The 27,557-nt window shown below is 41.6% G+C and overlaps 1 protein-coding gene across 1 annotated transcript in view; it reads left to right on the forward strand.

Annotated features, from left to right (window-relative positions):
* The window catches only part of LOC121719920 (NXPE family member 3-like), a 42,494-nt gene extending 18,113 nt beyond the window's left edge, over positions 1-24,381 (forward strand). The window contains exons 3-8 of the mRNA XM_042105682.1: positions 5,540-5,917; positions 7,745-8,163; positions 12,987-13,057; positions 14,530-14,736; positions 22,503-22,840; positions 23,613-24,381. Of these exons, the coding sequence (XP_041961616.1) occupies positions 5,540-5,917; positions 7,745-8,163; positions 12,987-13,057; positions 14,530-14,736; positions 22,503-22,840; positions 23,613-23,807 (1,608 nt within the window). The 3' untranslated portion in view covers positions 23,808-24,381. The remainder of the gene's footprint in view (positions 1-5,539; positions 5,918-7,744; positions 8,164-12,986; positions 13,058-14,529; positions 14,737-22,502; positions 22,841-23,612) is intronic.
* The last annotated feature ends 3,176 nt before the right edge of the window (positions 24,382-27,557 follow it).

The raw sequence follows: 27,557 nt of genomic DNA on the forward strand, positions 1-27,557 counted from the left end.
GACCTCATCCACAAGTGTTAAAAACCTGGGAGTTATAATTGACCAGGACCTAGCACTAAGTAATCACATAAAACAGATCACCAAAACTTAATTTTACCATTTAAGGAACATTTCAAAGATAAGGAAGTCCTTATCCTTACCAGATGCCAAGAAATTAATGTTTTGTCATCTCAAGGATAGACTATTGCAATGCTATTGCAGTGCTATTATGCTGGCTGTAATAATACCTGTCTAAAGAGCTTACAGCTTATTCAAAATGCAGCTGCTGCCACACACAAAAAATATGAACATATTTCCCCCATCCTAGCATCTTTACACTGGCTACCTGTTAAAAGTCATTGACTTCAAAATATTACTTATAGTTCTTGGTTGGTTGCCTGCATTGAAAGAGGACACCTCATGAAGACGCTCTCTTGTCTGCTTCTGACAGAAGAAGCACTATGCTGGCAGCAGCTGCTGCTAAACAAGTGTACAAAGTCCCTCTAGATGGACTTGATGCAGTTGCAGGTGTTGCTGCAGGTTCAGAAGATGGTCCACCACGTCTTTTCTGAAGACACTGAGTCCTGCCTGCTTCACATGATTTCTAGTAGCGAATATTAGCATGCTGCAGATGCTCACTGTTACAGGTGGATTTGTAGCAGCTCCTGTGCCAAACTGCTTTGTTCTGTTGTAAAATAACTGCATTGTAACAATGTAATCGTTGGCTGATCTGTGATCCCCATCTCCATACTCTCTCATGGACAAAAACAAGAAATTTGGCATATGTCTCTAGTGATGGGTCATTCACCAGTCCACACATATCTGCCACTGGATACATAGCCGAAAATCTGTTTCTTTTAGAATATGTGTACCATCACCTGACTAACAGAAAGACACCCCTCAGAATATAACCTAACTAGACTGTGCCACCATGAACTACAGTATGAAAATGTGCTTCCTCAAATGAAGAAGGCTAGAAGGTCACTAATATCACCAACCATGAAGAACAGAGCACTATGTGCTTATTCGATATTCTAAATTCTATCACTGCCAGCTATCATCAGCCAACTGTCACTGGTACTGTAGTCAGGGATGGATTACTGCACAGGCCTACCAAGCCCAGGGGCCCAAGGAGTCAGGGGGCCCAAGCCATTGCATGAAATCATTGCCTCAATAATCATATCAACACATAGGCTAGGAATCTGATTGAACTAAAGTATTGACCATCCCTAAAATGCACCAGAATACAGGAAATCACATCAAATCAATTTAAAAAAAATGTCCCCCACAACAATTAGTGGGGGGCCCTTAATACATCTGGGCCCAGGGGCCTGAAAGTTCATAATCCGTCCATGCTGGTATCTCTCTTTCTCTTTCTCTCTCTCTCTCTCACACACACACACCTGTCTGTTTGTCTATCTGATCCTTTACCCTTTCTTTTCTTCACACTTACATAGGCTACGGAAGGCCTTACAGACTTCAGCAGGTGCTATGTAAAAGTCAATTAAATTTGATTTAACAGAGATTTCTGCACTTTGTGCTCTGAATGGGTGTAGACAATAACTGACAGAGCAGGCTAGGCTTAAACTCAAGCACACTAATAGGCATGAATTGATAGTATGGATATTGAAGTATTATTTTTTAAGCGGACAATTTTGAGAATTTTAGGCACAATTTCTTGTTAAAGAGATCAATCATCAGTCTAAAAATGTTTTATAATGTTGTATTGTTTATGTGGCCCACTTTTGCACACTACCTTGTAGAATATCTTTGCTTTTTGGCACCAAATCCTATGCTATAATACCAGCAATGTGAGGTTTATGGACAAAACACCAAATTTGACCTATTCTGAATTTGACCTTTGATTTGGGTCCTTCAAAACCTTCAAAAAAATGTTTTGAGACATGTTTTTTTTTACTCTTAAGAACCCATAGAACAAAGATATAATACTCTCCAAAAATTAACATGCGAACCCCACAAGCCCCCAAATTAGACACATAGGCCCCTCTACTATGAGGCAAAACATCCAGATAAACAGAAACAGGCTCAAGATGTGAAATTAGCACAAATACATTAGGGAAACCAGACACAAACACCATACTCCAAACACCAAAAACACAAATACCTTTCTCTCACATAAAATTTCTTTGTATTTGAATAAAATAATACAAACATATTAAAGTTAATTATCTAAGTTGTCTGTCCATGGGCTATAGTTTATTTTGACATACCGATCATTTTCAAAATTGGAGTATGCCTTCATGACAATTTTGTGAACCCATGTTGTCCAAGGCACCTAATTAGACTTACAGTGTAATCATGACATTAAAGGTGTTAAAAAGTTTAAAAATATGAAATATTTAAATGACAAAATATTTTAGGCTACTTGTTTATGAACTCTGTATGATATGAGCTACATATATACAGTTTTCAGCTAGTTTTCATACATGACATACCTAAGATTACACTCAGTAGGCTAAACATCACTGCTGCTGTGTCGTGTTGATGTAGCCTAGCCTAGTTTATTGTAGAAACATTAACTTTCTCCCCCAGTGTTTCCTCTTCAATAGCAATGCCTAAAGCGTCCCTGAGTGATGTAAATACCGCCTCCCAGAATGTTTGCAAGCAAGGGCAACAACAATGTTTTTTAATACTTCAAAATAACATTTGATAAATAAACCTTACATTTTTCAGTAGACATAGGTGTGTAGATTTGAACAAAATCTAGTTTGGTTCTTACCGGGGCTTTTACTGCCTGAAATATCCGATTTTGTGTACCACGCTCGGAGTTTAGTGCTGGGCTGGTGGGTGCATATTCCCAACCTTCTCACGGCACATCAATGGTTAGCCCGAGAATTCTCATCTCCATTCAAAATTCCACTGGAGCTCCAAGCGGATTTGTACACGCAGCCTTACAAGACTGTTTACAGCTCTTCGAGTCATGGTAAAATGTAATTTTTGGTACATAGCTAATTTAGAAGCTAATTTAGAAACACTTCTAACACTGCTTGCGTTTCTTTAGGAATCCGCCATCTTGGTTTGTATAGAAATGAATATTAAGTGACACATACGCGTAAGAGGTTGGAACTTACCAAACTTTAGCAAATTGTATTTTTTTATTTAAAAACTTGGACATGCCTTTCTGCCACCGAACGCTATCTTAAAAGGCAACATTTCCCCCATTTTGGACACAGATTGTGCAGCGGTTGGCATGACCTGGAATCAGGGTTCTCAAGTCTCACGCAATGGGCGTGAAACACACACAATTCAACAAGTTCACACGCTCACACGCCACACCTTGCATTTCTCACGCAGAAATATTACTAGGGATGTCAAGGTATCTGCAAAATGATTAGAGGACATGCAGGGATACGAGAGGATATCTCGCTGGGTTCAGAACTAGCGCACCACTCACCAGCAAAATCAAAAACATAAATAGCCACCGACATCCAATCAAAAAATAGTGTTCGTTGTATCTGGGTAAAATTCCAAAATAGGACATCCCCTCCCTGCAACCACGTTATGTTTGTGCGCTTATGTGGGGTTACACGTTTAAGATGTCAAAACTGCACCAAAATTATTTTTATTCAGAAATTCAACTGTTTGTCATTTTGGTAAACCAGCCTACTTATGGCACTTTAACAGTGTGTGTAAATCAGGCCTTTCTACGAACACTTGTAACGCTGTAGGCCTAGCTTACTTTATGGCAAAATTATTTTCCTATTTATAAACTAAACTAAACTGTCGGACATTAAGAAAACACCATAATGTAATAGATACCCAAAATAATGAACTTGCTGTCCTTATAAAAAATAAAAAGTTGGTCTTGGCATGCCCATTCTTGATCCAATGGTTCAGTGGCAATAGGCTAAGTGAAAAAAGCAATTAGCCTAATAAATAAAATATTTGTCTCACTCAGTAGGCCTACATATATCTCGTAAATTGGTGAGCCATAGAATATCCCACTGTCAAGATTATTATATTTGAAAATTCCAATCTATCCCACCTAAATATCAAAAGTTATTTCTACTGACCTGCTTCCTGGTGACATAAAAACACAAATGGTTTCCCCTCGATATAAAGGCTGACATAAGAGACATAAGCTATGCAAGATGGGTACAAATCACAGACTGTCCTGGAAAATAAACAAAAACAAGATATAGGATGTATACAATGACAAATTCAAGGTCTCAAAGTGTTAATGCTTCTTTCCAAAAAGAAGTTATTATTTAAGGGGTTATTTTTAAAAAAAATCTTCCAAGGGAGCATGCCCCCAGACCCAGACCTAACTAAGCTGAGTTACCAAGCTTTTGAAGTGTGGTGCCCATTTCACATATGTGCCTGGGGGGCCCATTTTACATCTGATAATCTGCCCATATGTGCACACCTTTTGCTACATAGTGTGCAAGTTTAACGCACTTATTTTAATAAATGGTGCACTCATCTTAGTAAATAATGCACTTACTTTTATCAATTCTACACACAAGCGAAACATTTTAGTGAGTGAGTGCCCCCCCCCACCCAAATCTCACTCCAAGCTGAGCTCAAAACTTGAGAACCACCCTGCAGCCTGGGATGCTAATAATATAATGCTGGCTGTAACATTATTCCTATGAAATAATACACCAATTCAGTGATCTTCAACTTTCCCTCTTCCAAAAATTGAAATGTCCAATGTACATAAACATAAACAGAACGTAGAAAAGATGCTTTCTATGTAAGGGATAATGTATAGAATGCCGGTCATTATTGGGAAAATAAGTCCCAACAGGGCGAGCTGGACCCCGACGTGCCCTGAAGGGACTTACTTATACATTATCCCGTTTCTTATACGGCTACTTGCCAAAACGAAAAAATAAACTCCATGATACTGTATTTCTCTTTCCATTTATTTGTTATCGTTTCGTATAATAATTGTTTATAAAAATAACACATAGGCTACCCATGAGTCTGTAAGCAATCAACGTGGGAATATGTGCACCATTTAGCTATCCTGTATCAAAACATGTTACCTCCATCTGCCCCAGAATAAACTAGCTCTGTACCACTCACCAGGGTCAGCCCTCTCACTAGGTAATACTAAAGCTTAATTCTTTGTCACTCCCTAATTAAAATGTGATGTCCGTGCTCAGGGTCTCTCTCAGCCAAGGGGCCCTGGGCTGAAAAAGGTTGAAGACCCCTGCACTAAGTAGCACTAACTGTGAGCACTCAAGTAAGCATTAGAATAGCATGTAGTGTAGTGTAGTGGTTAAGTAGCTGGGCTAGCGTGCAGTAGCCTGAAAAGTTGTGGGTTCAATTACTGACTTCCACCGTTGTGCCCTTGAGCAAGGCACTTAACCCCAAGTTGCTCTGGAGACAGTGGCCCTTGTAATATAATTGACATGTAAGATGTAGAATATGTGACACTATATTTCAATATAAAAACAGTTGAGAAATCTGTTGATTGTGTAACTACTGGCCCAAATTATGGCGATCATCCTACATAATGCTTTATTACACGATAGCTGACATGGGGGTTGTACGACTATGGTAATGTTTTTGTTTGTTTATCTCTTCTCAGGTGTTGTGGTGGTTTTACATTATTGGAAACACTAAAGGCTTTGAGCCTCTCCTGCCGCAGGCCAACGTCAGAGTTGAGAGACTCGATAACAAAGCAAAAGTACAAACACAAACATTCAAAACCCCAGAGGACCTAAGCGCGGAGGAGTGGGACCAGATACAGAGAGCAGTTCAATGGGGTGGACCGGACCAGGAGATTACCACTGTAAACATGTGCACCAGTCCGGACCACACCACCTTTGTTATTAATAACGTTAAGGACAGTTACTATGTGGGAGAGGAGCTCCATGTCACCATTGTTGCCAAGGACTTCACCGGAAAGCCAAAACGCTATGGAGGAGATTTCTTCAAAGTAAAGGTTTTTTCAGACAATTTAAAGGTAATTTCATATTTTCCCCACCCATTCAGTTCATAATTCATGATTTAATAATTTTGCTTTGTATAATTTCCACTGTGTTAATGAGGGGATAACACTTAACTAGGTTAGTTGTTTATAACACATTTATATGCATTTAGTTGTTTATAAAGCATTATATATCTTGTTCAAAATATCAGAGCAAAGTGGCTGAAAGGAAGAAAGTAGAGATGGGGCCTTCGACAAACGTCCTGCTCAAAATATTGTGTTGCATTGCCCTGCATAGCACAGCTTTGCGTTGCCCACAGTTAGAACATTCCAATTGAAAACAATGTAATTAAACTGATCGCTCACTCACATCGCGTGTAGACAGATATGATGTAATCCACAATCATTCACTCCCAGAAACTGCCCCCCAGTCAGACACCTGTAGTGGAAAATATGTGTTTTCTTTTCATGATCTTCATACAGACTTTAGTTCATGTTCCAAATTTGCAAAAAGAGAAGCAAGTGAAAAACATATTTTTCTTCCACAGAGAACAAAACGAATGTCATGGGTTTTTTTTGTTCATGTGCACTGAGTTTGTTGCCATGGGTGTTAAAACCCATGTGTGCTATTGGTACCCCGAATGCGAATAGACATGCAATTGCCCAAATATTTTATTTGACACAGATGGGCAATTGAAGGAAAATAATGTCCTACTAATTAGCCTCACATGCCATTATCACAGACACCTAAAGCTGACCTATACACAAATCCGGCGAAACACGGAAGTAAAGCAGCGCCGCCATTACTGCGTTGCCTTGCTGCTAAGGAAGTAGCGAAGTGATGTGTTGGTCCTGTAGGCGGCTGTAGCAGACGTTAGCTGTAGATGCGAAATCTTCTTTTTCTTAATTTTTATTTAGTACGTATGCTGTCCAGTGATGCCAGGAAAAGCGTGTTGTGTGGTCAGCTGTTTTAACAACAGTAAGAATATACAGACCTAGAATTAAACCGTTTGTGAAATTCACAAACCTTTGTTGCACATTGAGTGCCCATGTTTACAGGCTTACGGATTACACAGAGTTCCTTGTGGAGTGGAGGACCAAGATGTGCGTTAAAAGTGGATGAAATACATACGATTAATAAAATAATCCTGAATACCTGTAAGAACATGTATTTAACTGCTACAAGTGGTCGTGGCTAATAGTTATTTGCAACTTCTGAAGCTTGTGATATTAGCAACACAGCTACTAATGATAGCATTCGGCTTATTGTTGTCATTAATTAATACACGTCTTAATACATTATGTTGTCAATAAATTACCTTCATTGGTAAGTTTTGGCCACTGCCTGACATCTACCCAATGTTCCCTTTCACCTGACATTTTTTCATGAGCAGGATCTCCTATTTGATATTCTCTGACAGGATGCTTTCATTGAAAAGCCATTAGAAGGCACTGGCAAGTGTCACACCGTCACACTCCGCAGGCACGCAGTAATGGCGGCAGGCAAGATGGTAGCGCCCATAAAGTTTGCGGCGGATTGGTGTATAGTAGGATCATTTAGATTCAGTGTTCATTTCCTAGTTTTTTCCTGACATCATTATTGTTCAGTTGTGAAGTGACAGAGCTCAGAGCTAGGTTCAATCCAATAGGTCCAAATCTAGGTCACAGAGTGTGCCCCGGCACAAATTAACTCTTGCCTTTAATTCAACTGGTAGAGCAAGTTGCTAACAACACCTTGGTATATGGTCATGGTTCTGGGAAAACATACTTTTTTATCTTTACTGAATGTAAGGTGACTCCATCTGAAAACAGGTCTGTCCAGTGAATGTTTGCTAAATATTTCCTCTTTCCCCTGCTTGGTAGGCTAGTGTGTTTGGAGAGGTACTGGATCATCAGAATGGCACCTACTTGGCCCGGTTTACTCTACCATGGGTGGGGGAGGCATCGGTGGCGGTCCTTCTGGTTCACTCCAGTGAGGCTGTGCAGGTCCTCAAGCGACACCGGGAAACAGACCCTGACCGTGGGTTCTACTATGGCTACTTTTATGGCCAGAACTCTCAGGGTGCTATAGTGGAGGAGAAGGCGGCCTGCAATGTCAAATGGGAAGGGGTGGCACTGCCAGGCGAGGAGCCCTGCTGCTGTGAATACCCAGATTTAAACGCAAAGCTGACGTGGCGCTGCCGTAAACCCCCCACTCTCCCATGCAATACCCTGGTGCACCATGGTATGGGTACCTATTACATCAATCACTGGACAGACCTTGAGAAGGCAATCATGAACGAGTAAGGAAAAAAAGTTTGTTTTTTATTGAAATAGAATTCATTATTTAGACACGTTTATGTTTATGGTTCTTAGCGAAACTTCAGTCCAACTCAATGTACAATAGTAGTATATGTGTTAGATGTATGTGTAGGCGTGGGGGGGGTAGTGGGGGGGTGACTGCATGTCTGTATACGTGTTAGATGTATGTGTAGGCGTGGGGGGGGGTAGTGGGGGGGTGAATGCATGTCTGTATATGTGTTAGATGTATGTGTAGGCCTGGTGAGTCGCTCCGCCTGGTACCACAATCTTAGTGCCTCAGTCCGCAGGATTGTCAAAGCGATAACACAGCAAGTTGCTATGGAGACAGCCTTGGTCATGTCCCAGACAAAGTCCACAATCAGCAGGTGTCTGTAGGAAGTGGGGAAAGGGACGCAAGAGCGTCTCGCTGCAGTGCTCTTCCCATATTTTGATTTATGAGTTATTAAGAATGATCATGATGATTTCTTTTTCTGCCAAAAATGTCATCACTACTCAAATTCTGATTTGAACACAACTTGTGCAGTTCTCTAAACACATGACATTGTTCACACTTTAGTTGAGGGGCCACAAACATGATGAACTCATGAGTAATTAACCTGACATATCATGATAATAATGCTTAAGAAATCATAAATCATAATGATGGACTAACCGTACCTAATGCTTTAGTTGATTTGTTGTTCATGCATGAGGTCATTAATGAGCATTAATGAACTCATGTAAATTCCTGATGATTCATAAGATATAAAGGAATGAAGTAATGCATAAATCATGAATTAATTCATGCATGTACCTCATGTACCCTTACCGTAAAGTGTTACCAAACATTCTTTAGAATACAGCTGATCAACCATCTGCTTTCACTTTTGAATGAAGTTCCAATACTTGCGGAGTGATATGAAAGACGTGAATAAGAAGCACAAAACCCATTTTCCTTGACAGCGGTCTGTTATACTTAGCAACGGTCTGTTATCGAGAAAAATCAGACCACCGAACGTTGGGAAGGCCCATTCAAATGAATGGAGCATTCTGCAGCATTATGAAAAGCCGTGTGTAATAACAGAAATTAACAAATCATCAGCAATAACCATAAACATATACAAACTGTGACTCTGTAAGGACAATTTATTCTATTCTATTTATTGGGGGCCTAGCGAAGCTGCAAAGGCACCCATTGAGTTACTAGCTTTTCCTATTATTATATATCTGCCATTGGAGTCTATGGCAGCCCATAGATGCCTGGCTAAAAAGTGCTGAAATTTGGCAGAAAGTTTCGGGACACTGCACTGACCACTCACGCTCATTTACTACTCTCTAAACCCAGTCGTCTAGCGCCACCACCAGGTAAAATTTGGCCGAAAATTGAACCGCTGGGTCGAAAGTTACAGTATGAAATTCGGTGCACTGATTCAGGACCATTCCATGATCACTCTTGCTAATTTACAGAACTCTATGCCCAACACTCTAGCGCCACCAATGGGTCAAAACTGGACTCGCATTCACACATGTGACCATTGAGTGGTGCATCCGATATTCACAAATCAGGCACCGTTGGAATCCTTGCATACATTCATGCACGTGATCTTTGACTCTTTTGTCTGATTTTCACAATTGAGGTAGCGTCTCAATCCTTGGACCATCCCGAGTTCATCAAGCCATATCGCGTCACTTTCCGCCATTTTGGACCTCCGCCATATTGTATTTAGTCCAAACTCTACGAAAAGTTTCAGCGGTTACAAATTTCATCCGATTTTCACAGAACTTGGCGGAGATGATCTTCAGACCGAGTCGCACAAACGATACTTGTCTGATTTTTCAATTTCAAGTTTATTTGCCTTTAACAGCCAATTAAATATGGCGATGAAGCCACCAAACAGGAAGTGAGCTCTTATCTCAGTAAGGCGTTGATGTATGAAGTCCAAACTTGGTAAGAGCAGTTGTTAACTGATTGTGATGATGCACTAGGAAATTGGCATCATTTGGCCTCTATAGGGGGTGCTACAATACAGGAAGTGAGCTCATATCTCAACAACACTTTGATGTATGAAGTCCAAACTTGGTTGGTTGACCTGAATGTGAGGACGCACTAGGAAATTGGCATAATTTAACCTCTATCTATCTCAAACTTAATACAGGGACAAAGTAGCTGATTGTGAGGACATGCAAGGAACGTGGTCTCATTTGGCCTCTGGGGGTGCTGTAATAAAGAAAGTGAGCTCACATCTCAGCAACTCTTTGGTGTATGAAGTCCAAACTTGGTAGACGGACATGGTAGCTGATTGTGAGAACGCTCAAGGACATTGGTGTAATTTGGCCTCTAGGGGCACTGTAACAAAGTAAATAAGCTTATTTCTCAGCCGTTCTTTATCCAACTGCCATCAAACTTGCTGTGAGTGCTTGCTCATGCCATGGCAACGCCATTCCTGTTAGCGCACTGCTAGGCCCCCACGTTGCTGCTTGCAGCTATATTTCTATTTATTCTTGTAGTCATATATTTTGGCCCAAAGTACATTTCTTAAAAATGTTGTCTAACCATCGTCACAACATTGTGTCCATCATTGCAATTGTGGTTTAACAATTGGGTATTTCTTAAAAGCGTAGTGGTTCACAGTTACAAACAGCTTATCTGTGAGAAATAACACAAATGGTCAATTATAGTATCAGACCTTTTGGGGGGCTCAGCCCCTAACAGGGGCATCATTAGATCTCGAGCTGCACTGGGACAGAAGACCCCCTAGAGGGGTACGGGGGCATGCTCCCCCGTAAGACAATTTTGTATATTTTAACATTTAAATGTATCAATTTGGTACACTTTGAATATAAATTTAGTGGTTAGAATTGATTATGTGTATCTATGGATCGTAATATTGGTGCTGTAGCCTATACTTAGCCTGGCCCTGCCCTCCTTCGTACTTCCGCTCAATTTTAATTTCCCTTCAGTACGTCGTCTGGGTCTGCGGTATATTTGCGGGTTTTCTCCCGGCCAATCTTTACCTGTCCAATGACTGAGAATGATGACGATGAGGTTGTGCGAAGACGAAACCAAAACTTATTGTGATAAACAGAAGTAGCAACGCCTGCAAACGTCGAAAAATGCAGAAATGTATTTACAACAAAGGTATGAGTATAAATATAAATATATGTACTCTTTTGATCCCATGAAGGAAATTTGGTCGCTGCATTTATCCCAATCCGTGAATTACTGAAACACACACAGCACACAGTGTACACACAGTGAGGTGAAGCACACACTAATCACGGCACAGTGAGCTGCCTGCATCAACAGCGGTGCTCGGGGAGCAGTGAGGGGTTAGGTGCCTTGCTCAAGGGCACTTCAGCCGTGCCTACTGGTCGGGGTTCGAACCGGCAACCCTCCGGTTACAGGTCCGAAGTGCTAACCAGTAGGCCACGGCTGCCCCACGGTAGACCCACATGCTTGTTTCCTGTCAAAATATTACTTTCGATTACGTTACAAACCCAGTACTCACTTCCCTAATCATACGCAGATTGTGCAACCTGTTCAATCAAAATATTATGTTAAATCACGTCAAAAACAGTGTGTGTAGCTGCCTGCACAAATGCCGCCTGCCGTCAGTCAGTGAGTGAGTGCGAGCGATCACGTTGAAACATTTCATAACATCCAGACTAGGCTATACTCGTCATGTCAAGATGTCATTTTAGCTGACATGGTTAGCCTTTTCTCATACGTGTTACAGTCTAATGCAGACAGGCTTACATGCTAAGAATACAGTATGACACGTTTTGACCAGAAACGAAGCTAAAGGTCTCCTGTTACTGGATCAGCAGGTAAGACAGGAGGTGAGAGTGCCACCCGCATCACCAGACAGACTTAGACTTGAGAACCACCGATGGGCTGCTAAGAAAGGCTCTGTTGTAGTTTCTAGATGATAGCCTACACACACAAAATGCATTTCTGTCAATTAAACCTCTTATCAGTGCAGATTATTTATGGGTATCCTCATTTATTGTGATGTCCAAGTTCCATGATAGTGTTTGTTTCACATATGTAGTGTGTGGTTTGGATGAGCCAGACCGTGCAGCTTGCCTGTCTTCAGCCTTCTGTTTCTGTCCATTGCATACCATAGCAGCGAACCAGCATACAATAGCATTAATTCCTGCAGGTGCCCCTGAGTCTGGTGATCGATGGCCGTGGCACTCTCACATCCCGTCTTATGGCGGCCTAACATTGTATGATTTTGGTCTGGTTTCACAGTCGGCAACTAAATTTCCAAAGTCGGACAGAAATCATGGGAGTTGTATTGGAATCGCGGCGTGCTCCCGTCAACTAGATCGTTTAGTGTAAGGTGCCAATCTTAGCGGTTTTAAGTCAGTCGGAGTCAGTCTTTTTCCAGTTTTGCCGTTACGACAATATGAAACATGATATGAGATTGGTTCCACAAATACTACACCTGTAGCCTACTTACAGTAAATGTGTTCATTCGATTAGATTTCATTTTCACTCCATTAGCCATACCTTTTCAGTGGTAGAAGGTAGCCTACTCTGAGAGTTTTCATACCTTAAAATAACTTTACCAAAATCATTCTGATGGCAGATAAACTCTTAATAGGGCAAACGGCACTTCTGCTGCACTCTGAGCAGGTCTTATCGCTGGTAAAATAGTCATAGGAAGTTGCTGATCTCAAAGAACACTGAGGGGTTGCTTTTTAAAATGGATACAAATGTTCACTTGGACTCAAACCTGTAACCCATTTTATTGGTGCTGTGAGATTTAAGCTACAGGAAAAAAATTGTGAGAGGTCATGCCACTTTATGTTTCCTCAGACAATATGTGCAGCGTTGGATCAAGGGTGATTCACGAGTAATTAAAGTCCTTGCCTCTATTTCAACTATTGGTATGTTCTTGCTTTGGATCTGTGTGTATCAGTGTCAAGCATACACACACACACACACACACACAGACAAACATACACACGTGCACACACACACACTATGCACTCATATGAAAACTGACACAGTTACTGTCTATTTTTCTTTCACATCCTTAGAAGTATTTTACTCAGTGTAATTTAGTGATTTGACAGATGTTAAAGGTAATTTAAGAACTATCTACAGTTATGAGCATTATGAGAGCATTATGAGAGCATGTGAGTGAGTGGGAGCATTATGAGAGCATGTGAGTGAGTGGGAGCATTATGAGAGCATGCGAGTGAGTGGGAGCATTATGAGAGCATGTGAGTGAGTGGGAGCATTATGAGAGCATTATGAGAGCATGTGAGTGAGTGGGAGCATTATGAGAGCATGCGAGTGAGTGGGAGCATTATGAGAGCATGTGAGTGAGTGGGAGCATTATGAGAGCATTATGAGAGCATGCGAGTGAGTGGGAGCATTATGAGAGCATGCGAGTGAGTGGGAGCATTATGAGAGCATGTGAGTGAGTGGGAGCATTATGAGAGCATGCGAGTGAGTGGGAGCATTATGAGAGCATGTGAGTGAGTGGGAGCATTATGAGAGCATGCGAGTGAGTGGGAGCATTATGAGAGCATTATGAGAGCATGTGAGTGAGTGGGAGCATTATGAGAGCATTATGAGAGCATGTGAGTGAGTGGGAGCATTATGAGAGCATGTGAGTGAGTGGGAGCATTATGAGAGCATGTGAGTGAGTGGGAGCATTATGAGAGCATGTGAGTGAGTGGGAGCATTATGAGAGCATGCGAGTGAGTGGGAGCATTATGAGAGCATGTGAGTGAGTGGGAGCATTATGAGAGCATTATGAGAGCATTATGAGAGCATGTGAGTGAGTGGGAGCATTATGAGAGCATGTGAGTGAGTGGGAGCATTATGAGAGCATTATGAGAGCATTATGAGAGCATGTGAGTGAGTGGGAGCATTATGAGAGCATGCGAGTGAGTGGGAGCATTATGAGAGCATGTGAGTGAGTGGGAGCATTATGAGAGCATTATGAGAGCATTATGAGAGCATTATGAGAGCATGTGAGTGAGTGGGAGCATTATGAGAGCATGTGAGTGAGTGGGAGCATTATGAGAGCATTATGAGAGCATTATGAGAGCATGTGAGTGAGTGGGAGCATTATGAGAGCATTATGAGAGCATGTGAGTGAGTGGGAGCATTATGAGAGCATTATGAGAGCATGTGAGTGAGTGAGAGCATAATGAGAGCATTATGAGAGCACGTGAGTGAGTGGGAGCATTATGAGAGCATAATGAGAGCATGTGAGTGAGTGGGAGCATTATGAGAGCATTATGAGAGCATGTGAGTGAGTGGGAGGAGACCCAGCTATCTGCAGGAGGACCCAGATAAATCCTACCTCCACTCATCATACTTCCTCATACTGTCTCACCTTTAGGACAGAGAGAGAAATGTAAACCTGGAATGCCCACACCGATCCCAGCAGGATTCTACATGAATGACGTTTGGACGTCATTTGTGTGTGCCACCCGTCATTTCAACGCTGCCAATGACAAAACTCAGTGTTTGAAGGACAAACACATCTACATGATGGGAGACTCCACTCTCTTACAGTGGTACAACTTCATCATCAATTCCGTACCAAGTAAGACATCTCATCTTGAAAACAAGCAAATTTGTCTGCCAGTGCGTTAAGCAAATTTATCCTAAAAACAAGCAAATTTGTCTGCCAGTGCGTTGAGCAAATTTGTCTTGATAAGACTCCTTAAAATAAGTTAAAGTCTTCTTAAATTAAGTCAAAATGATCTTTTGAGAGGGCGCTAGGTAAGTCTTTTCATACTAAAAACAATACCAAATAGATTTTTTAATCTTAATATAAGAATTCAACACTTGGTTAGAATTCATTTTTTGCAGTGCTGCTACTTGGGTGCAGAGATATCACGCAACACATGAGTAGTGTTGCGTGATAGCAGTGCTTCGCCTCAGTATAGTCGAAAGTCAATACCTGCCTAGGAGATCTGCATCATGCCTTCATGATGTTATGTTTTTCTCATAAAACTCATATACTACATTTACCATTTGTGACCGTTTTGGTAAAATTTACAAATTTAAAAATTGCTCACATGAACGGCCATTGACTAAGCTTTCCAATGATATGTATATCGAGGGTATTGCAAAAAGTATCGCTAAGTTAACCGCATCCAAAGTTGGCATGGTTCTCCTGTCACGATACGCTAGAGGAGAAAATCACCCTTTTAAGTAAATTGTCACGTGCGATAGTGTGAGGACACAGCTATTATTAGCCTTGCGGTAGCGTGACTTTGAAGTGGATGACTAACTATGTCCAATTTATCAACCGAGTGAGTGTCTTTTTTCTGCCCCCTAGTTAATACCAGGGACGGTCATAATGTGTCACTATAGAATATAATTAATGTATTTCGGGGGGAGTAAGGGGAGAAGAAGTTCTATGTACACAGATTGTGTAGGCTATAGGCCCACTTTTAAAATGTGCTACTGCTACGTCAATGGAAAACTTCTCTTGGTCCGTAAAATGACGCCAGGATATTTCTGAAAGTTCATGCTTTTGACGTTCGTGCCCTGAAAGGCAAGTCTTTCACATACATATTCGGTTACATCAGCCAAGAACGATAGAGAGCTTGCACATTGAGTAACGAGTAGCCTAATGAGTAGGCTACATTTTAGCCCTTCCGTAAAACCTTATAGCGGCGTGGACAAATGGAATGACTGCTAATGTGTTTAATCTTCACCTAAATAAAGTCAGGGTTTAACAGTCAAAACATATGTTTATCCGTGAAATTTGTTCACAATATGAAAGTGTAGACTGTATACTGTCGAATTATGCAAAAACGTCAAATTCAACATTTTAACCCGTACGTTTGTTTATCGTGGATTTTCTCAAAATAGCACTGTGTGCAAGACGACTGGTTTTGCCTTGCAGGGTCACATTTGTCTATAATACTGCCACTAGTGTTGTATTCAAGACCACCTGAACTGAGACAAGGCCAAGACCAAGGCAGGGCAAAACTGAGTCAAGATCAGTGGAAGCCTGACACTGCATGACTTAGGATGAAACAACAACAAACAGAGGCTACCATAGGTGTGAGCCATAGGAATTTCTATGATTCTCTGAAATCAGTGTTTCCCATACATTGACTAATCTGTGGCGGGTCGCCACAAGATCAACACTGGCTGCCGCACAATAATGTTTTATGTTGTACTATTTAGTCAAGTCAAGTCAAGTCAAGTTTATTTATATAGCACATTTCATACACAGAGGTCATTCAATGTGCTTTACATAAACAAAACCAAACGATAATAACAAATAAAAGCATAGAAGGGCAATATAGTCAAAGAATAGTTAAAAGGTAAAGATCATAATAAAAGGAAAACATAAAACACAAGGTAAAATCATTTAAAAATAAAGAATAATTAGTAAGCAAAAACAAAGGCAAAAGTAGTAAAAAAAGTAATAAAAGACAAAGTAGAATAATTATCGAGGCAGATTCAGAATTTGTAACTCGGCACAGTTAGCAGAAAGCGTCTGAGAACAGTTTGGTCTTAAGTCTAGATTTAAAACTGGCTACAGTTGGGGCCTTTTTAATGTCATCCGAAAGTTGGTTCCACAGCTGAGCCGCATAGCAGCTAAAAGCTGCTTCACCATGTTTAGTTCTAACTGTAGGTTTTACTAGCAGGTTTTTCACCTGGGACCTGAGAGGACGAGAAGGTGTGTACTGCTGAAGCATGTCTGACAAGTATTTAGGTCCTGCTCCATTTACTGATTTATAAACAAGCAATAGTGCTTTAAAGTCAATTCTGTGACTTACTGGAAGCCAGTGCAAGGACTTAAGAATTGGAGTAATGTGGTCAGTTCTTTTAGTTTTTGTTAGAGTCCTAGCTGCTGCATTTTGTATCACCTGAAGCTGTTTAATAGTCTTTTTAGGAAGGCCTGTGAACAGTCCATTGCAGTAATCAACCCTGCTGGAGATAAATGCATGAATGAGTTTTTCTAAGTCATGTTTTGACATCAGCCCTCTGAGTTTGACAATATTTTTGAGGTGGTAAAAAGCTGATTTAGTTATCGCTTTCATGTGGCTGTTGAAATTTAGATCACTGTCAATTAATACACCAAGGTTTTTAACAGTATCCTTTGCCTTCAACCCTTTTGTGTCAAGGAGAGTGGCAACCCTAAGTCTTTCCTCATTTTTACCAAATATAATTACTTCAGTTTTTTCTTTGTTCAGCTGAAGAAAATTTTGAGACATCCAGGTGTTGATTTGTTCTATACACTGACACATAGATTCAAGAGGACCATAGTTGTTTGGTGATAGAGCTAAGTAAATTTGTGTGTCATCTGCATAGCTATGATATGAAATCAAATTATTTTGAATGATTTGTCCAAGTGGGAGCATATAGAGGTTGAATAATAGTGGCCCCAAGATCGACCCCTGGGGAACACCACAGGTCAAGGACGTTGGTGTTGAGGTACAGTTTCCGATGGCAACAAAGAAGCTCCTTTCTTGTAGATATGATTTTAGCCAGCTGATAACTATGCCTGTAAATCCAACCCAGTGTTCTAGTCTGTGTAGTAAAATATTGTGATCAACAGTGTCAAATGCTGCACTAAGGTCCAGTAGCACTAGGACTGATGTTTTACCTGAATCTGTGTTGAGGCGTATGTCATTGGAAACTTTAATGAGAGCTGTTTCAGTGCTGTGATTTGCCCGAAAACCAGACTGAAAGTAATCAAAATACCCATTTGATGTTAGGAAGGTGGTTAATTGATTAAAGACTACTTTTTCAATAATTTTGCCAATAAAAGGTAGATTGGATATGGGCCTGTAATTGTTTAGCATGGAGGCATCCAGGTTATTCTTCTTGAGAAGTGGCTTTACAACAGCTGTTTTCAGTGACTTAGGAAAAGTGCCAGACAGCAATGATACATTTACAATTTGAAGGACATCCGCCGCTATTAGGTGAAAAACAGTTTTGAAGAAATTGGTAGGCAGAGTGTCTAAGACACATGTGGAAGGGCTGAGATTCTGTACCGTTTTTTCAAGTGTTTCGTAGTCTATCAAGCTGAACTCTGACATCAAGTTTAGTTTCCCTCTGTTTGTTGCTGGAAGTTCAGGTTGTTGAATTTGTAATTGAGCAGATATGTTGAGTCTGATTTTGTCAATTTTACCTTTAAAAAAAGATGAAAACTCATTGCATTTATTAGTTGAGAGAAGTTCAGGCGCTAATTGTGAGGGGGGATTTGTTAACTTATCAACAGTTGAAAATAGAATACGAGTGTTATTTGAACTTCTATTGATAATGTTAGAAAAGAAAGACTGTCTTGCTTTGCATATTTCAGAGTTATATGTGCGGAGCATCTCTTTATGGATTTCATAGTGGATCTGAAGTTTGTATTTACGCCATTTTCTTTCAGTCTTCCTACACTCTCTTTTTAGAAGTTTAACTGCTGGATTTTGCCTCCATGGTGCTTTCTGTTTGTCCTTAACTTTCTTGAATTGTAATGGAGCAATGTCATCCATAATGTTTGCCATTTTTGCATTAAAGTGATCAAATAAGTCTTCAGAGTCTGACAGTTGACTTGACTTTAGTGAAAGTGCTAGTGAAGTAAAGTGAAGTAAAGTCACCGAATGACGACTGATTGCACTGAAAAGACGTCTTGAAAATTGTGGCTATCCCCCCACCTCTTTTATTTGCTCTGGTAGCACTCAAAAAACTGAAGTTTGGGGGAGCTGATTCGATGAGAGTAGCAGCACTGTTTGCTTGATCTAACCATGTCTCAGTTAAAAGTAAAAAATCAAGGTTGTGTGTGCAAATTAGATCATGAATTAAGAATGATTTGTTTGAAAGAGATCTGATATTTAGGAGTGCTAGTTTTGTTAGTTTAAGTGTTGGGGAAATATGATCCATGGGGGAAATCTGAGGTTGATGTGGTACGGGTAGGAGATTGGACTGGTTTACCCTATAAGCTCGATGCATTTGTGTTCTATTTCTTGTCAATACAGGAATAGAGAATGTCATGGGCTTACTGGGTCCCGGCATGTTTTCAAAACTACTGTCAGTACCATTTATATTGCAGGGACCCTGAGAATATCATGCAATACAGTCATCATATAATTGTCCCCTGCTGCTGCCATCTGTATTTTCCACTGCACATTCCATGCTATATGCCGGCTGAGAAAATGAACTAAGAGGTTGCTGCTGCTTAAGAGATCCTTCTAAACGGGGAGGGGGAGGGCGAGGGGGTGGAGGTGCCCTTCGCTTCTTTGGTGCTAATGATCTTGGGCTAGTAAAACTCTGCATGGCTACTGGTAGCAGTCTCTCCATTCTTGCAGGGAACATCATGTGCTTGGGTGGGGATGGTGATGGGTATTCAGGGGATCCTGTGGAGTTTGAGTGGGTGGTGGGATGAAGGGGTGGGGATGGGGATGGGAGATTAGGGGGGTTTGTGTGGCCTGGGGAGTTTGATTGGGTGGGGACGTGATTGGGTGTGGGTGGTGATGGGAAATCAAGGAGGTTGGGGTTGAAAATTGATCCAGAGTCTCCATCTGCCTGCTGAGGTTCTGGGAAGTTTGTTGCAGATGCTCCGCTTTCAGCATGTATTCCAGTAGTGTATTCCATGTTGTTGTGTCTTTGTGGTGACAAGGAGACGACGGAGGTGGGGAGGGGTATTGGTACTGGTGTTACAACATGACCCTTCCTTTCTGATATCCTCTCAGCAGCTTTGATAGGTGCTATCTCCTCATGCTCATCACATCCATTTGTTTGCTGAGATTCCAGGGAGTTTGACGCCAGTGATTGACTTTGAGTCATTTTAGCAGCACCCATCTTATCTTGTCCAGTGGACATGGCTTGGCATTGTTGAGCTGGTTGTTTATGTTTCTCCAAGGTCTGCATTTCAGTGGAGGCTAGCGGGTGGTTATCAGAGGGCCCCACAGCAGGGGAGGTTGGGCATATCTCTGTTTCAGCCTGTGCAGAGTGTTTTGGTTTAGCTGAGTTGTTGATGTCATCCACTTGTTCTGTCTGTATGGCCACTGAGCGCTTATCAGAGGCTCGGCTCAAGGTTGGCAGAAAAAATGTTGGGTGCAGGAGAGAGAGGTGATAGTATTCGGTTAAGATCTTGGCCCCAGTCCAACTCAGCTCTGTGCTATTTGGTCTGAAGTATTCCCTGCGATTCCAAAAAAGGTTAAAATTGTCAATAAAATTCATCCCAACTGAAAAGCATGTTTTTGCGAGCCAGGTGTTTAAACTGAATAGTCTGGAAAATACAAAGCTTCCCTCTGCTGGGAGTGGGCCACTGATGAAAATTTGTATTCCAAGCTCATATAGGGCAGAGAAAAGTTCCTTGAAATCTTCTTTGACATACAGCTGTTCTCTGTAGATGTCATTTGCTCCAACATGCACAATGATGCGCTTGATAGTTGCATATTTTGACACCAGTTCTGCAAGCTTGTTTTTTGTGTCAGACACTGAAGCATTTGGGAAACAACATACAATCATCCTTTCCCCATTTATATGTCTCACAGCAAAGTCGCCTAGAACGAGGGTTGTGGGATGAATAGGGGTCGAGTGCTGCTTCTTGTCTGTGCCCATCTTTCTTTTGTTGTGGTTTGATCGCTGCCTGCTTTGGGTCTGTTCCCTGGAAAATTCCTCTCTCACGTCCCGGAGGCATTCAAATCTGTTCCATAGTGTTAGGGGCTGTGGGCTTCCCTTAGGACCACAAGCCCTGTAGTAGCTTGCTGATCTGTCTGTATTTCTGATACGAGGCCTGAAGTTAACATCTGAATTTACTGGTGTTGAGGTAATTACAGTTCTTGTATTACGTTTTTTGTTTTTTGGTCTGGCACCTTGCCTGTGCCAAGGCTCTGTACTCACATTTCCCTTTGTGAGGTCGATGCATTCATCTGCTCTATTAGCAGTGATATTAGACTGCTGGGTTACATTCTCTGCATTTCCAGTAGTTGCTGTACTCACTTCATGAGATGCCTCTCGTAGTTCATCTGTCGTTGATGGAAGGGCATGCATCTTTGATTCCAAAGTAGAAATCCTCTGTTCTAGCTCAGTACATTTTCGGCATGATCTCCTGGGTCTCTGGCCGGAGGAGCGCATTTTGTTTTAATCCAACTTCAAGGTGAATTGCCGTTCAGTTTTTGCTCGTTGACTTGGCTGGCTCATTTAAAGTAAAAAACTAACCACTAAAGTTTCAGATTTAAATGTACTGGTTTCACTGTCTTTGCTAAACTAGCTTGTAAATGAAATAAAAGAATGAAAAAGAGTGGAAATTGCTAAAAGGATAGGTGAAGCAGGAGCAGTGTGAAATGCTTCCTACTCGCTTGAGTAGGAGTAATTTAAATTAGATTAAATTGTAAAATTGTTTCATTGAGCTGCGCTTTTTACGCACGCAGCCTTTCCTTGCCCCGCCCTGCTCTCTCTCGTAATGGACCCACAATATGGACAGCTGCTTATCAATTTCGACTAGGTGCAGGACTATTCATTTAATTAACTGAATGTTTGCAAAATCCCGATGTAAATGGAAAAAGTGTTTTCCAGAATTCAAAAGAGCTAGTCTCAAGGAGAAGAACTACAAACCTTTATTTTAACTTAAACGAATGAATTATGAATTGCATCCACACATATCAGTAGCCTTTTAAAGGTGCCATGTGTAAGAATTGAGGTAAGAATATCCAAAAAAATGAGCTACACACATCAAAAGAATGAGAAGAAATAAGGGTGATGATGTCATTAAAAAAATGACAATGTATAGTGCTGCAGAGATATCAACCTGAATTAGCATGCTAAATTACTAGCCACAGCCCGACAGGTGTCATAATACCAGTTTCGGCCATGGGAGGCGGCATGCGGGCAACATAACCGCCAGCCAAACTGCAATACACGTTTCTTGGTTGTTACTCTAGGGTAGACCAACTCACTTTCTGGAGGTATACTGCCCCCATCTTTTATGGAATGTGAAGTATGAATTGATTTTTGGCAGACATTACACATGGCACCTTTAAGTGTGTTAAAACTAAAGAGTTCCTCCCTCACAAATTTCTTAAAGTGACATACATTCAATTAGACCTACTACACACTACCAAGACAATGTAAAAGACAATCAGCTACCACCACAAATTGAATCCAATTCTGTGGGAAAAACTGGAAATGATCTGAAAAATCCACATTCCTACAAAAACACCCACAAACATTAAGAGCTAAAGTACTCTTATGTGTCAACAACATCCACCACCAGAACCCAATACCAGGAGGTTTTTTGGGTAAATCTTGCTCCTTTTCTTTAGTGTCATAGTACTCAAGAGAACTTCTAACATTACATAAATTGTCCATCACACTAAAGCATGTTATCACACTTTCCCCTCACAGGTTTCAGGCGCATGGAGATGCATTCACACTCCCACAATGGGCCTTTTTTGGCTGTGGACTTGGGGAACAACATCGACCTGAACTACCGCACGCATGGTGTCCCCCGACGCAACCCCAGGGCTAAGTTCGCGGATATGCACTACATTAGTAACGAGATCGATGGCATTGCTGGTGGCCCACACATTGTTATCGTCTTCAACATTTGGGCGCACTTCAAACTATTCCCACACTCCTACTTTGCCCACCGGGTGTCTCAGATCCGCCGTGCAGTCGTGGACCTCTTGAGACGTGAGCCAGCGACCAAGGTCATCATCAAGACGGCTAATACAGGCTTCCCGGTGAATATTTCAAGTTCCCTTCTCTAACCACATACACTGGAATGCAGGGATCAGTTTAGACCAGGGGTGGGCAAACTGCGGCCCGCGGGCCGGATTCGGCCCGCCGAGCATTTAATTTGGTCATCACGCTGCTCGCTATTTTTTTCCTGCGATAGAGACGACGTTGGTTAGCTTTACAGCAAACTGCTTTTCACTCTTCTTAGAGAATGTTTACAATGTCAATGTCAAAACATGTTATAGCGATGATAGATGATACCTACTCTTTGTTATCTCCTTCATGTTATAGCGATGATAGATGATGCCTACTCTTTGTTATCAAAAAGTTTGTCCACCCCTGGTTTAGACTGATGTACATGTATGTGTGTGTGTATGTGTGTGTGTCTGTGAGAGAGAGAGAGTTTTCAGATGAATAAACTACCAAACACTCAATGTTCTTATGTCAGACAGACATTAAGACTCTCTATTCTCTATAAAGATAGACATTCTCTATTATAGGCCCCAGATCATATGTCTCAGTCTAAATCCCAACTACTTTTAATCTTTCATCTCAAAGATGCAGTCTGTGGTTCTAATCGGACACATTGTCAAATTCACCACTCTAGCTGTCTTTCTGTGTTCGTATACAGTTCTGGCTCTTTAGTGGCTTGGAGTACCTGACACTGAGCCAGTCAACATATTGCTTTAAGGTCAGGCGCTTGGAACAGAGGAGCATAATCTGGTCGGCTGTTGGCCTGAAATGTCCATCCAATGTGTTTATGTGTGTATATTACAGGATTTCGGTAGCGTTGACTGGCTATCCCTGCAGCTGGATCGAATCCTGCGAGAAGTGTTCCGTGACGTGGGAGTTTACATCCTGGATGTGTGGCAGATGACCGCCTGTCACTATGACAAAGAGAATGTCCATCCTGGCCCAGTGATCATCAAAAACGAAGTGGACATTCTTCTCTCTTTTATCTGCCCTGGGTAAGGAGCCCGATATCAGGGGTGAATAACATACCCCGTGATATGGGGCCTTGGGCCCAGTAGGGGAGAACGGGCTAAGTTGAGCATAGGGGTAAGCTGAGCCACCCCTTTTTTTTAGAAAACCGTAAACAAATTGTATCAGTTAATTTAAGGAAGAGGGAATCATTCTTTACAATATGTGGAAAGGTACAGTACATGGCAAATGTGGTAAAAAAAAATAAAAAAAATTTCTTATATGTATTTTCTATTTCATTAGTTAAAATAAATGTTGAAAAAGCAAACAAATCAAAGATAATCTTTCTTGGATCACCGAAAAGATAGCCTAATAGGATAAGTGTTAATTTCTAGTGAGCATTAATTTACACAAATGACAAGCCGGCATGATGTGCGGCACGCTAACTTTTAACACTGGATTCTTTTTATTTTTGATTTATTTATTGCTCCTCCATTATGGGGGTACTATTTATTTAGGCTTCAGGCTTTGCTATATGTCTGCCATGTGGGCTGATGGTGTGTGTGTGTGTAGACGTGTGTCTGTGTGCATGTGTGTTTGTTTATTTATTGTCTGTACTGTTGGGTCTGGACCAGGGGGTCAAGAGCGTGCAGATTAGCTTCGGCATGTTAGCATACGCCATTTTCAAATATGGCGCTGCATGGAGCATTTGGAACCAGCTCCATGCACGAAAAATCCGTGTTGGGCACGAGCTCTCATGCGCGTACATGTTGGTGGGCGGGTACCTATCCGGCGGCCAAACATTATTCAGTGCGTATTTCTTGAGGATCCTATGAGAAGACGTGCATATTATGGTTGTTTATCCATCATATGACAAATAAACAAATAAAGAAAATTGTATTGATCTTGTTTCATTGTTGTTTGTCCCGAAGAAACATAGCCTAAACATGATTAAAGACAATAAATTACACAACAGCGGCATAAAGACCTTGTCTCGTTACACCATGGGTCTCCAACACGTTGCTCTCAACCTACAGTATAGCCGCCCCCTTTGGAGCTTGCCAGAGGCTGAAGCACTAGGCTACTACATTTAAACACAATTATTGCCGCGAGGCATTCCAGCCTACAAATTTAATAAAAAGTAAACCATGCATAATTAAAAAAAAAAAAACTCAATTTAGGCTACTTCGCTATGCAATAAGGTTTCCATTAGAGCACAGCGCACGTTGAAATGAATGAAGGAAAGGCCTTGTCTCGCAATAAACAGCTGGAAATTCCAACACTTTTTCAACTACACGAAACTTTACAGTGATCATCAAATACTCTCTAGATTTAAATGCCCATCAGTCTCAACATTTAACTATATAATAAAAGTCAAAAAGTAAATTAAATCCCATACCAAAACCGAAAATCGTCTCCGTTTGATAGCCTGGTATGCCGCTCCAAACAAAACGCATGTCTTACAATAATGTACAATGTAAGAAATAAAGGTCTGCCTCGAATAAGCCTACCTCAAATAAATACCTGTGCTTTGCAGCCTAAGTAAATAGCAGACCCTGGACATAATTTAGGATTTACGGAAAGTATGCAATCATACGATGCTGGACGCCTGGCGATGCTCTGGCCGTCTACTGTGCCTCTGACACCGCTGCCTCATTTGGATGGTAACTCCACAGGTGAGCGCGAAGATTGGATGTCGTGGATGCGTAAGTAAACTGTTTTTTGCTGAGTCCACAGACAACATTCTCTTTAACCGTTACTTTACCATCTGCGGTGTACAACTCAAAGTAAAGACACCACATTTTAGATGAGTTGGGGACGGAATTGTCCGCTCAGGCTGACCGTTCTGTGCGTTATCTTCAATACTGTCTTCCATAATATTGAATATCTTCAATATTATTTTCAAAACAGGGTGGCTATTGAGTGCTCTGGCTCCAGTCATTATTACAGTGCATGAAAATGCACTGTACTGTTCTTCCTAGGCAACAACTTCTTATTATTATTCCGCTTACCACTTTTTCCGTACGCTATTTCTCTTGAACAGTTAACTTAGAAACTTCATTCAAACTTTGTAACGTACTGTAGGTATTCAAATGGGCCAAGCTGCTATGTCTTTTCAACTTTGATACTTTTTAAACTATTAAAGAAAAACTTTTTAAAAGTCAAAGTCAAAGTCAGCTTTATTGTCAATTTCTTCACATGTTCCAGACATACAAAGAGATCGAAATTACGTTTCTCACTATCCCACGGTGAAGACAAGACATATTTTACCAATTTAAGTCCACAGACAAACATAACATTCAAGTAAACAAAAAAGTAAGTAAATAAGTAAATAAGAGGGCACATATAATAATGAAAAAAATAAGAGCAGCAAAATTTGGTTGAAATTGTGCGTAGACAGTCAATAAAATACTAGTGCAAAGTCAGGCCAATAAAAGGCTTGGGTAGTTCTGTTTGACCTAAGTAAGAAAGAAAGTGGCATAGTGGTGCAAGTTATGTAAGAGCACCAGAAGTGTTGTGTTTTCAGGACAACAACAACAAGTTGTAAAGTGTACAAGTGTGCAAGTGGAGTAGTGCAGGCGGCCATTGTGGGTCCAATGTCCAGGATGTTATGTAGCTGAGGGTGGAGGGGGGAGAGGAGGGAGAGAGTTCAGCATCCTTACAGCTTGGTGTATGAAGCTGTTGGTGAGTCTGGTAGTGCGGGAGCGCAGGCTTCTGTACCTCTTCCCAGAGGGCAGTAGATCAAACAGATTGTGAGCGGGGTGACTTGCATCACTCACAATTTTGGTCGCCTTGCGGGTGAGGTGGGTGGTGTAAATGTCCTTCAGGGAGGGGAGTGAAGCACCAATAATCCTTCCAGCTGTGTTCACTATGCGCTGCAGGGCTTTCCTGTTGTATTCAGTGCAGCTTCCGCCCCACACAGCGATACAGCTGGAGAGGATGCTCTCAATGGTGCCTCGGTAGAATGTGGTCATGATGGCTGGTGGAGCACTTGCTCGCCTGAGTTTCCGCAGGAAGTACAGGCGGCGCTGAGCTCTCTTTGCCAGTGATGCAGTGTTGGTGGTCCAGGAGAGGTCTTCACTGATGTGCACCCCCAGGGATTTGGTGCTGCTCGCTCTCTCCACCACAGCACTGTCGATGGTCAGTGGCAGGTGTTGGGTGTGACCTCTCCGGAAGTCAACAACAATCTCTTTGGTCTTGCTGACGTTCAGCAGGAGGTTGTTGTCCCTGCACCACGTGGTCAGATGGTCGACCTCCAACCTGTATTGAGTCTCGTTGCCCTTGGTGATGAGACCCACCAGAGTTGTGTCGTCAGCAAATTTCACTATGTGATTGTTGCTGTAGGTTGCAGTGCAGTCATGCGTCAGCAGGGTGAAGAGCAGCGGACTGAGCACGCAGCCTTGGGGGGCCCCTGTGCTCAGTGTGATGCTGCTTGAGGTATTGTTGCCAACACGTACTACTTGAGGCCTCTGACAGAGGAAGTCCAGTAGCCAGTTGCAGAGGTAGGTACTGAGTCCCAGTTTGTCAAGTTTGCAGATGAGTTGTTGTGGTCTTTTCTCAGTCTGGGGACTGAGAAAAGACCCGACGGAAAGTCGCAAGGAACATTATAAGTTAGTGGAGTGTGACGTACTGCACAAGCAGAGGTCAAGTGTGCAGGACAAGAGGGGTGTTTGGGACGTTCTGGTTATCTATGATGTGTTTATGGTTATGAAATGATACAATAGGATTGCCTTGATATGAAACAGTGGGTTTTATGGTATGGAATGTATTATTGGATATTTATATAGAGAAGATGCGTTT

This window comes from Alosa sapidissima, chromosome 10 (genome assembly GCF_018492685.1).
Source record: "Alosa sapidissima isolate fAloSap1 chromosome 10, fAloSap1.pri, whole genome shotgun sequence".
NCBI lineage: Eukaryota > Metazoa > Chordata > Actinopteri > Clupeiformes > Clupeidae > Alosa > Alosa sapidissima.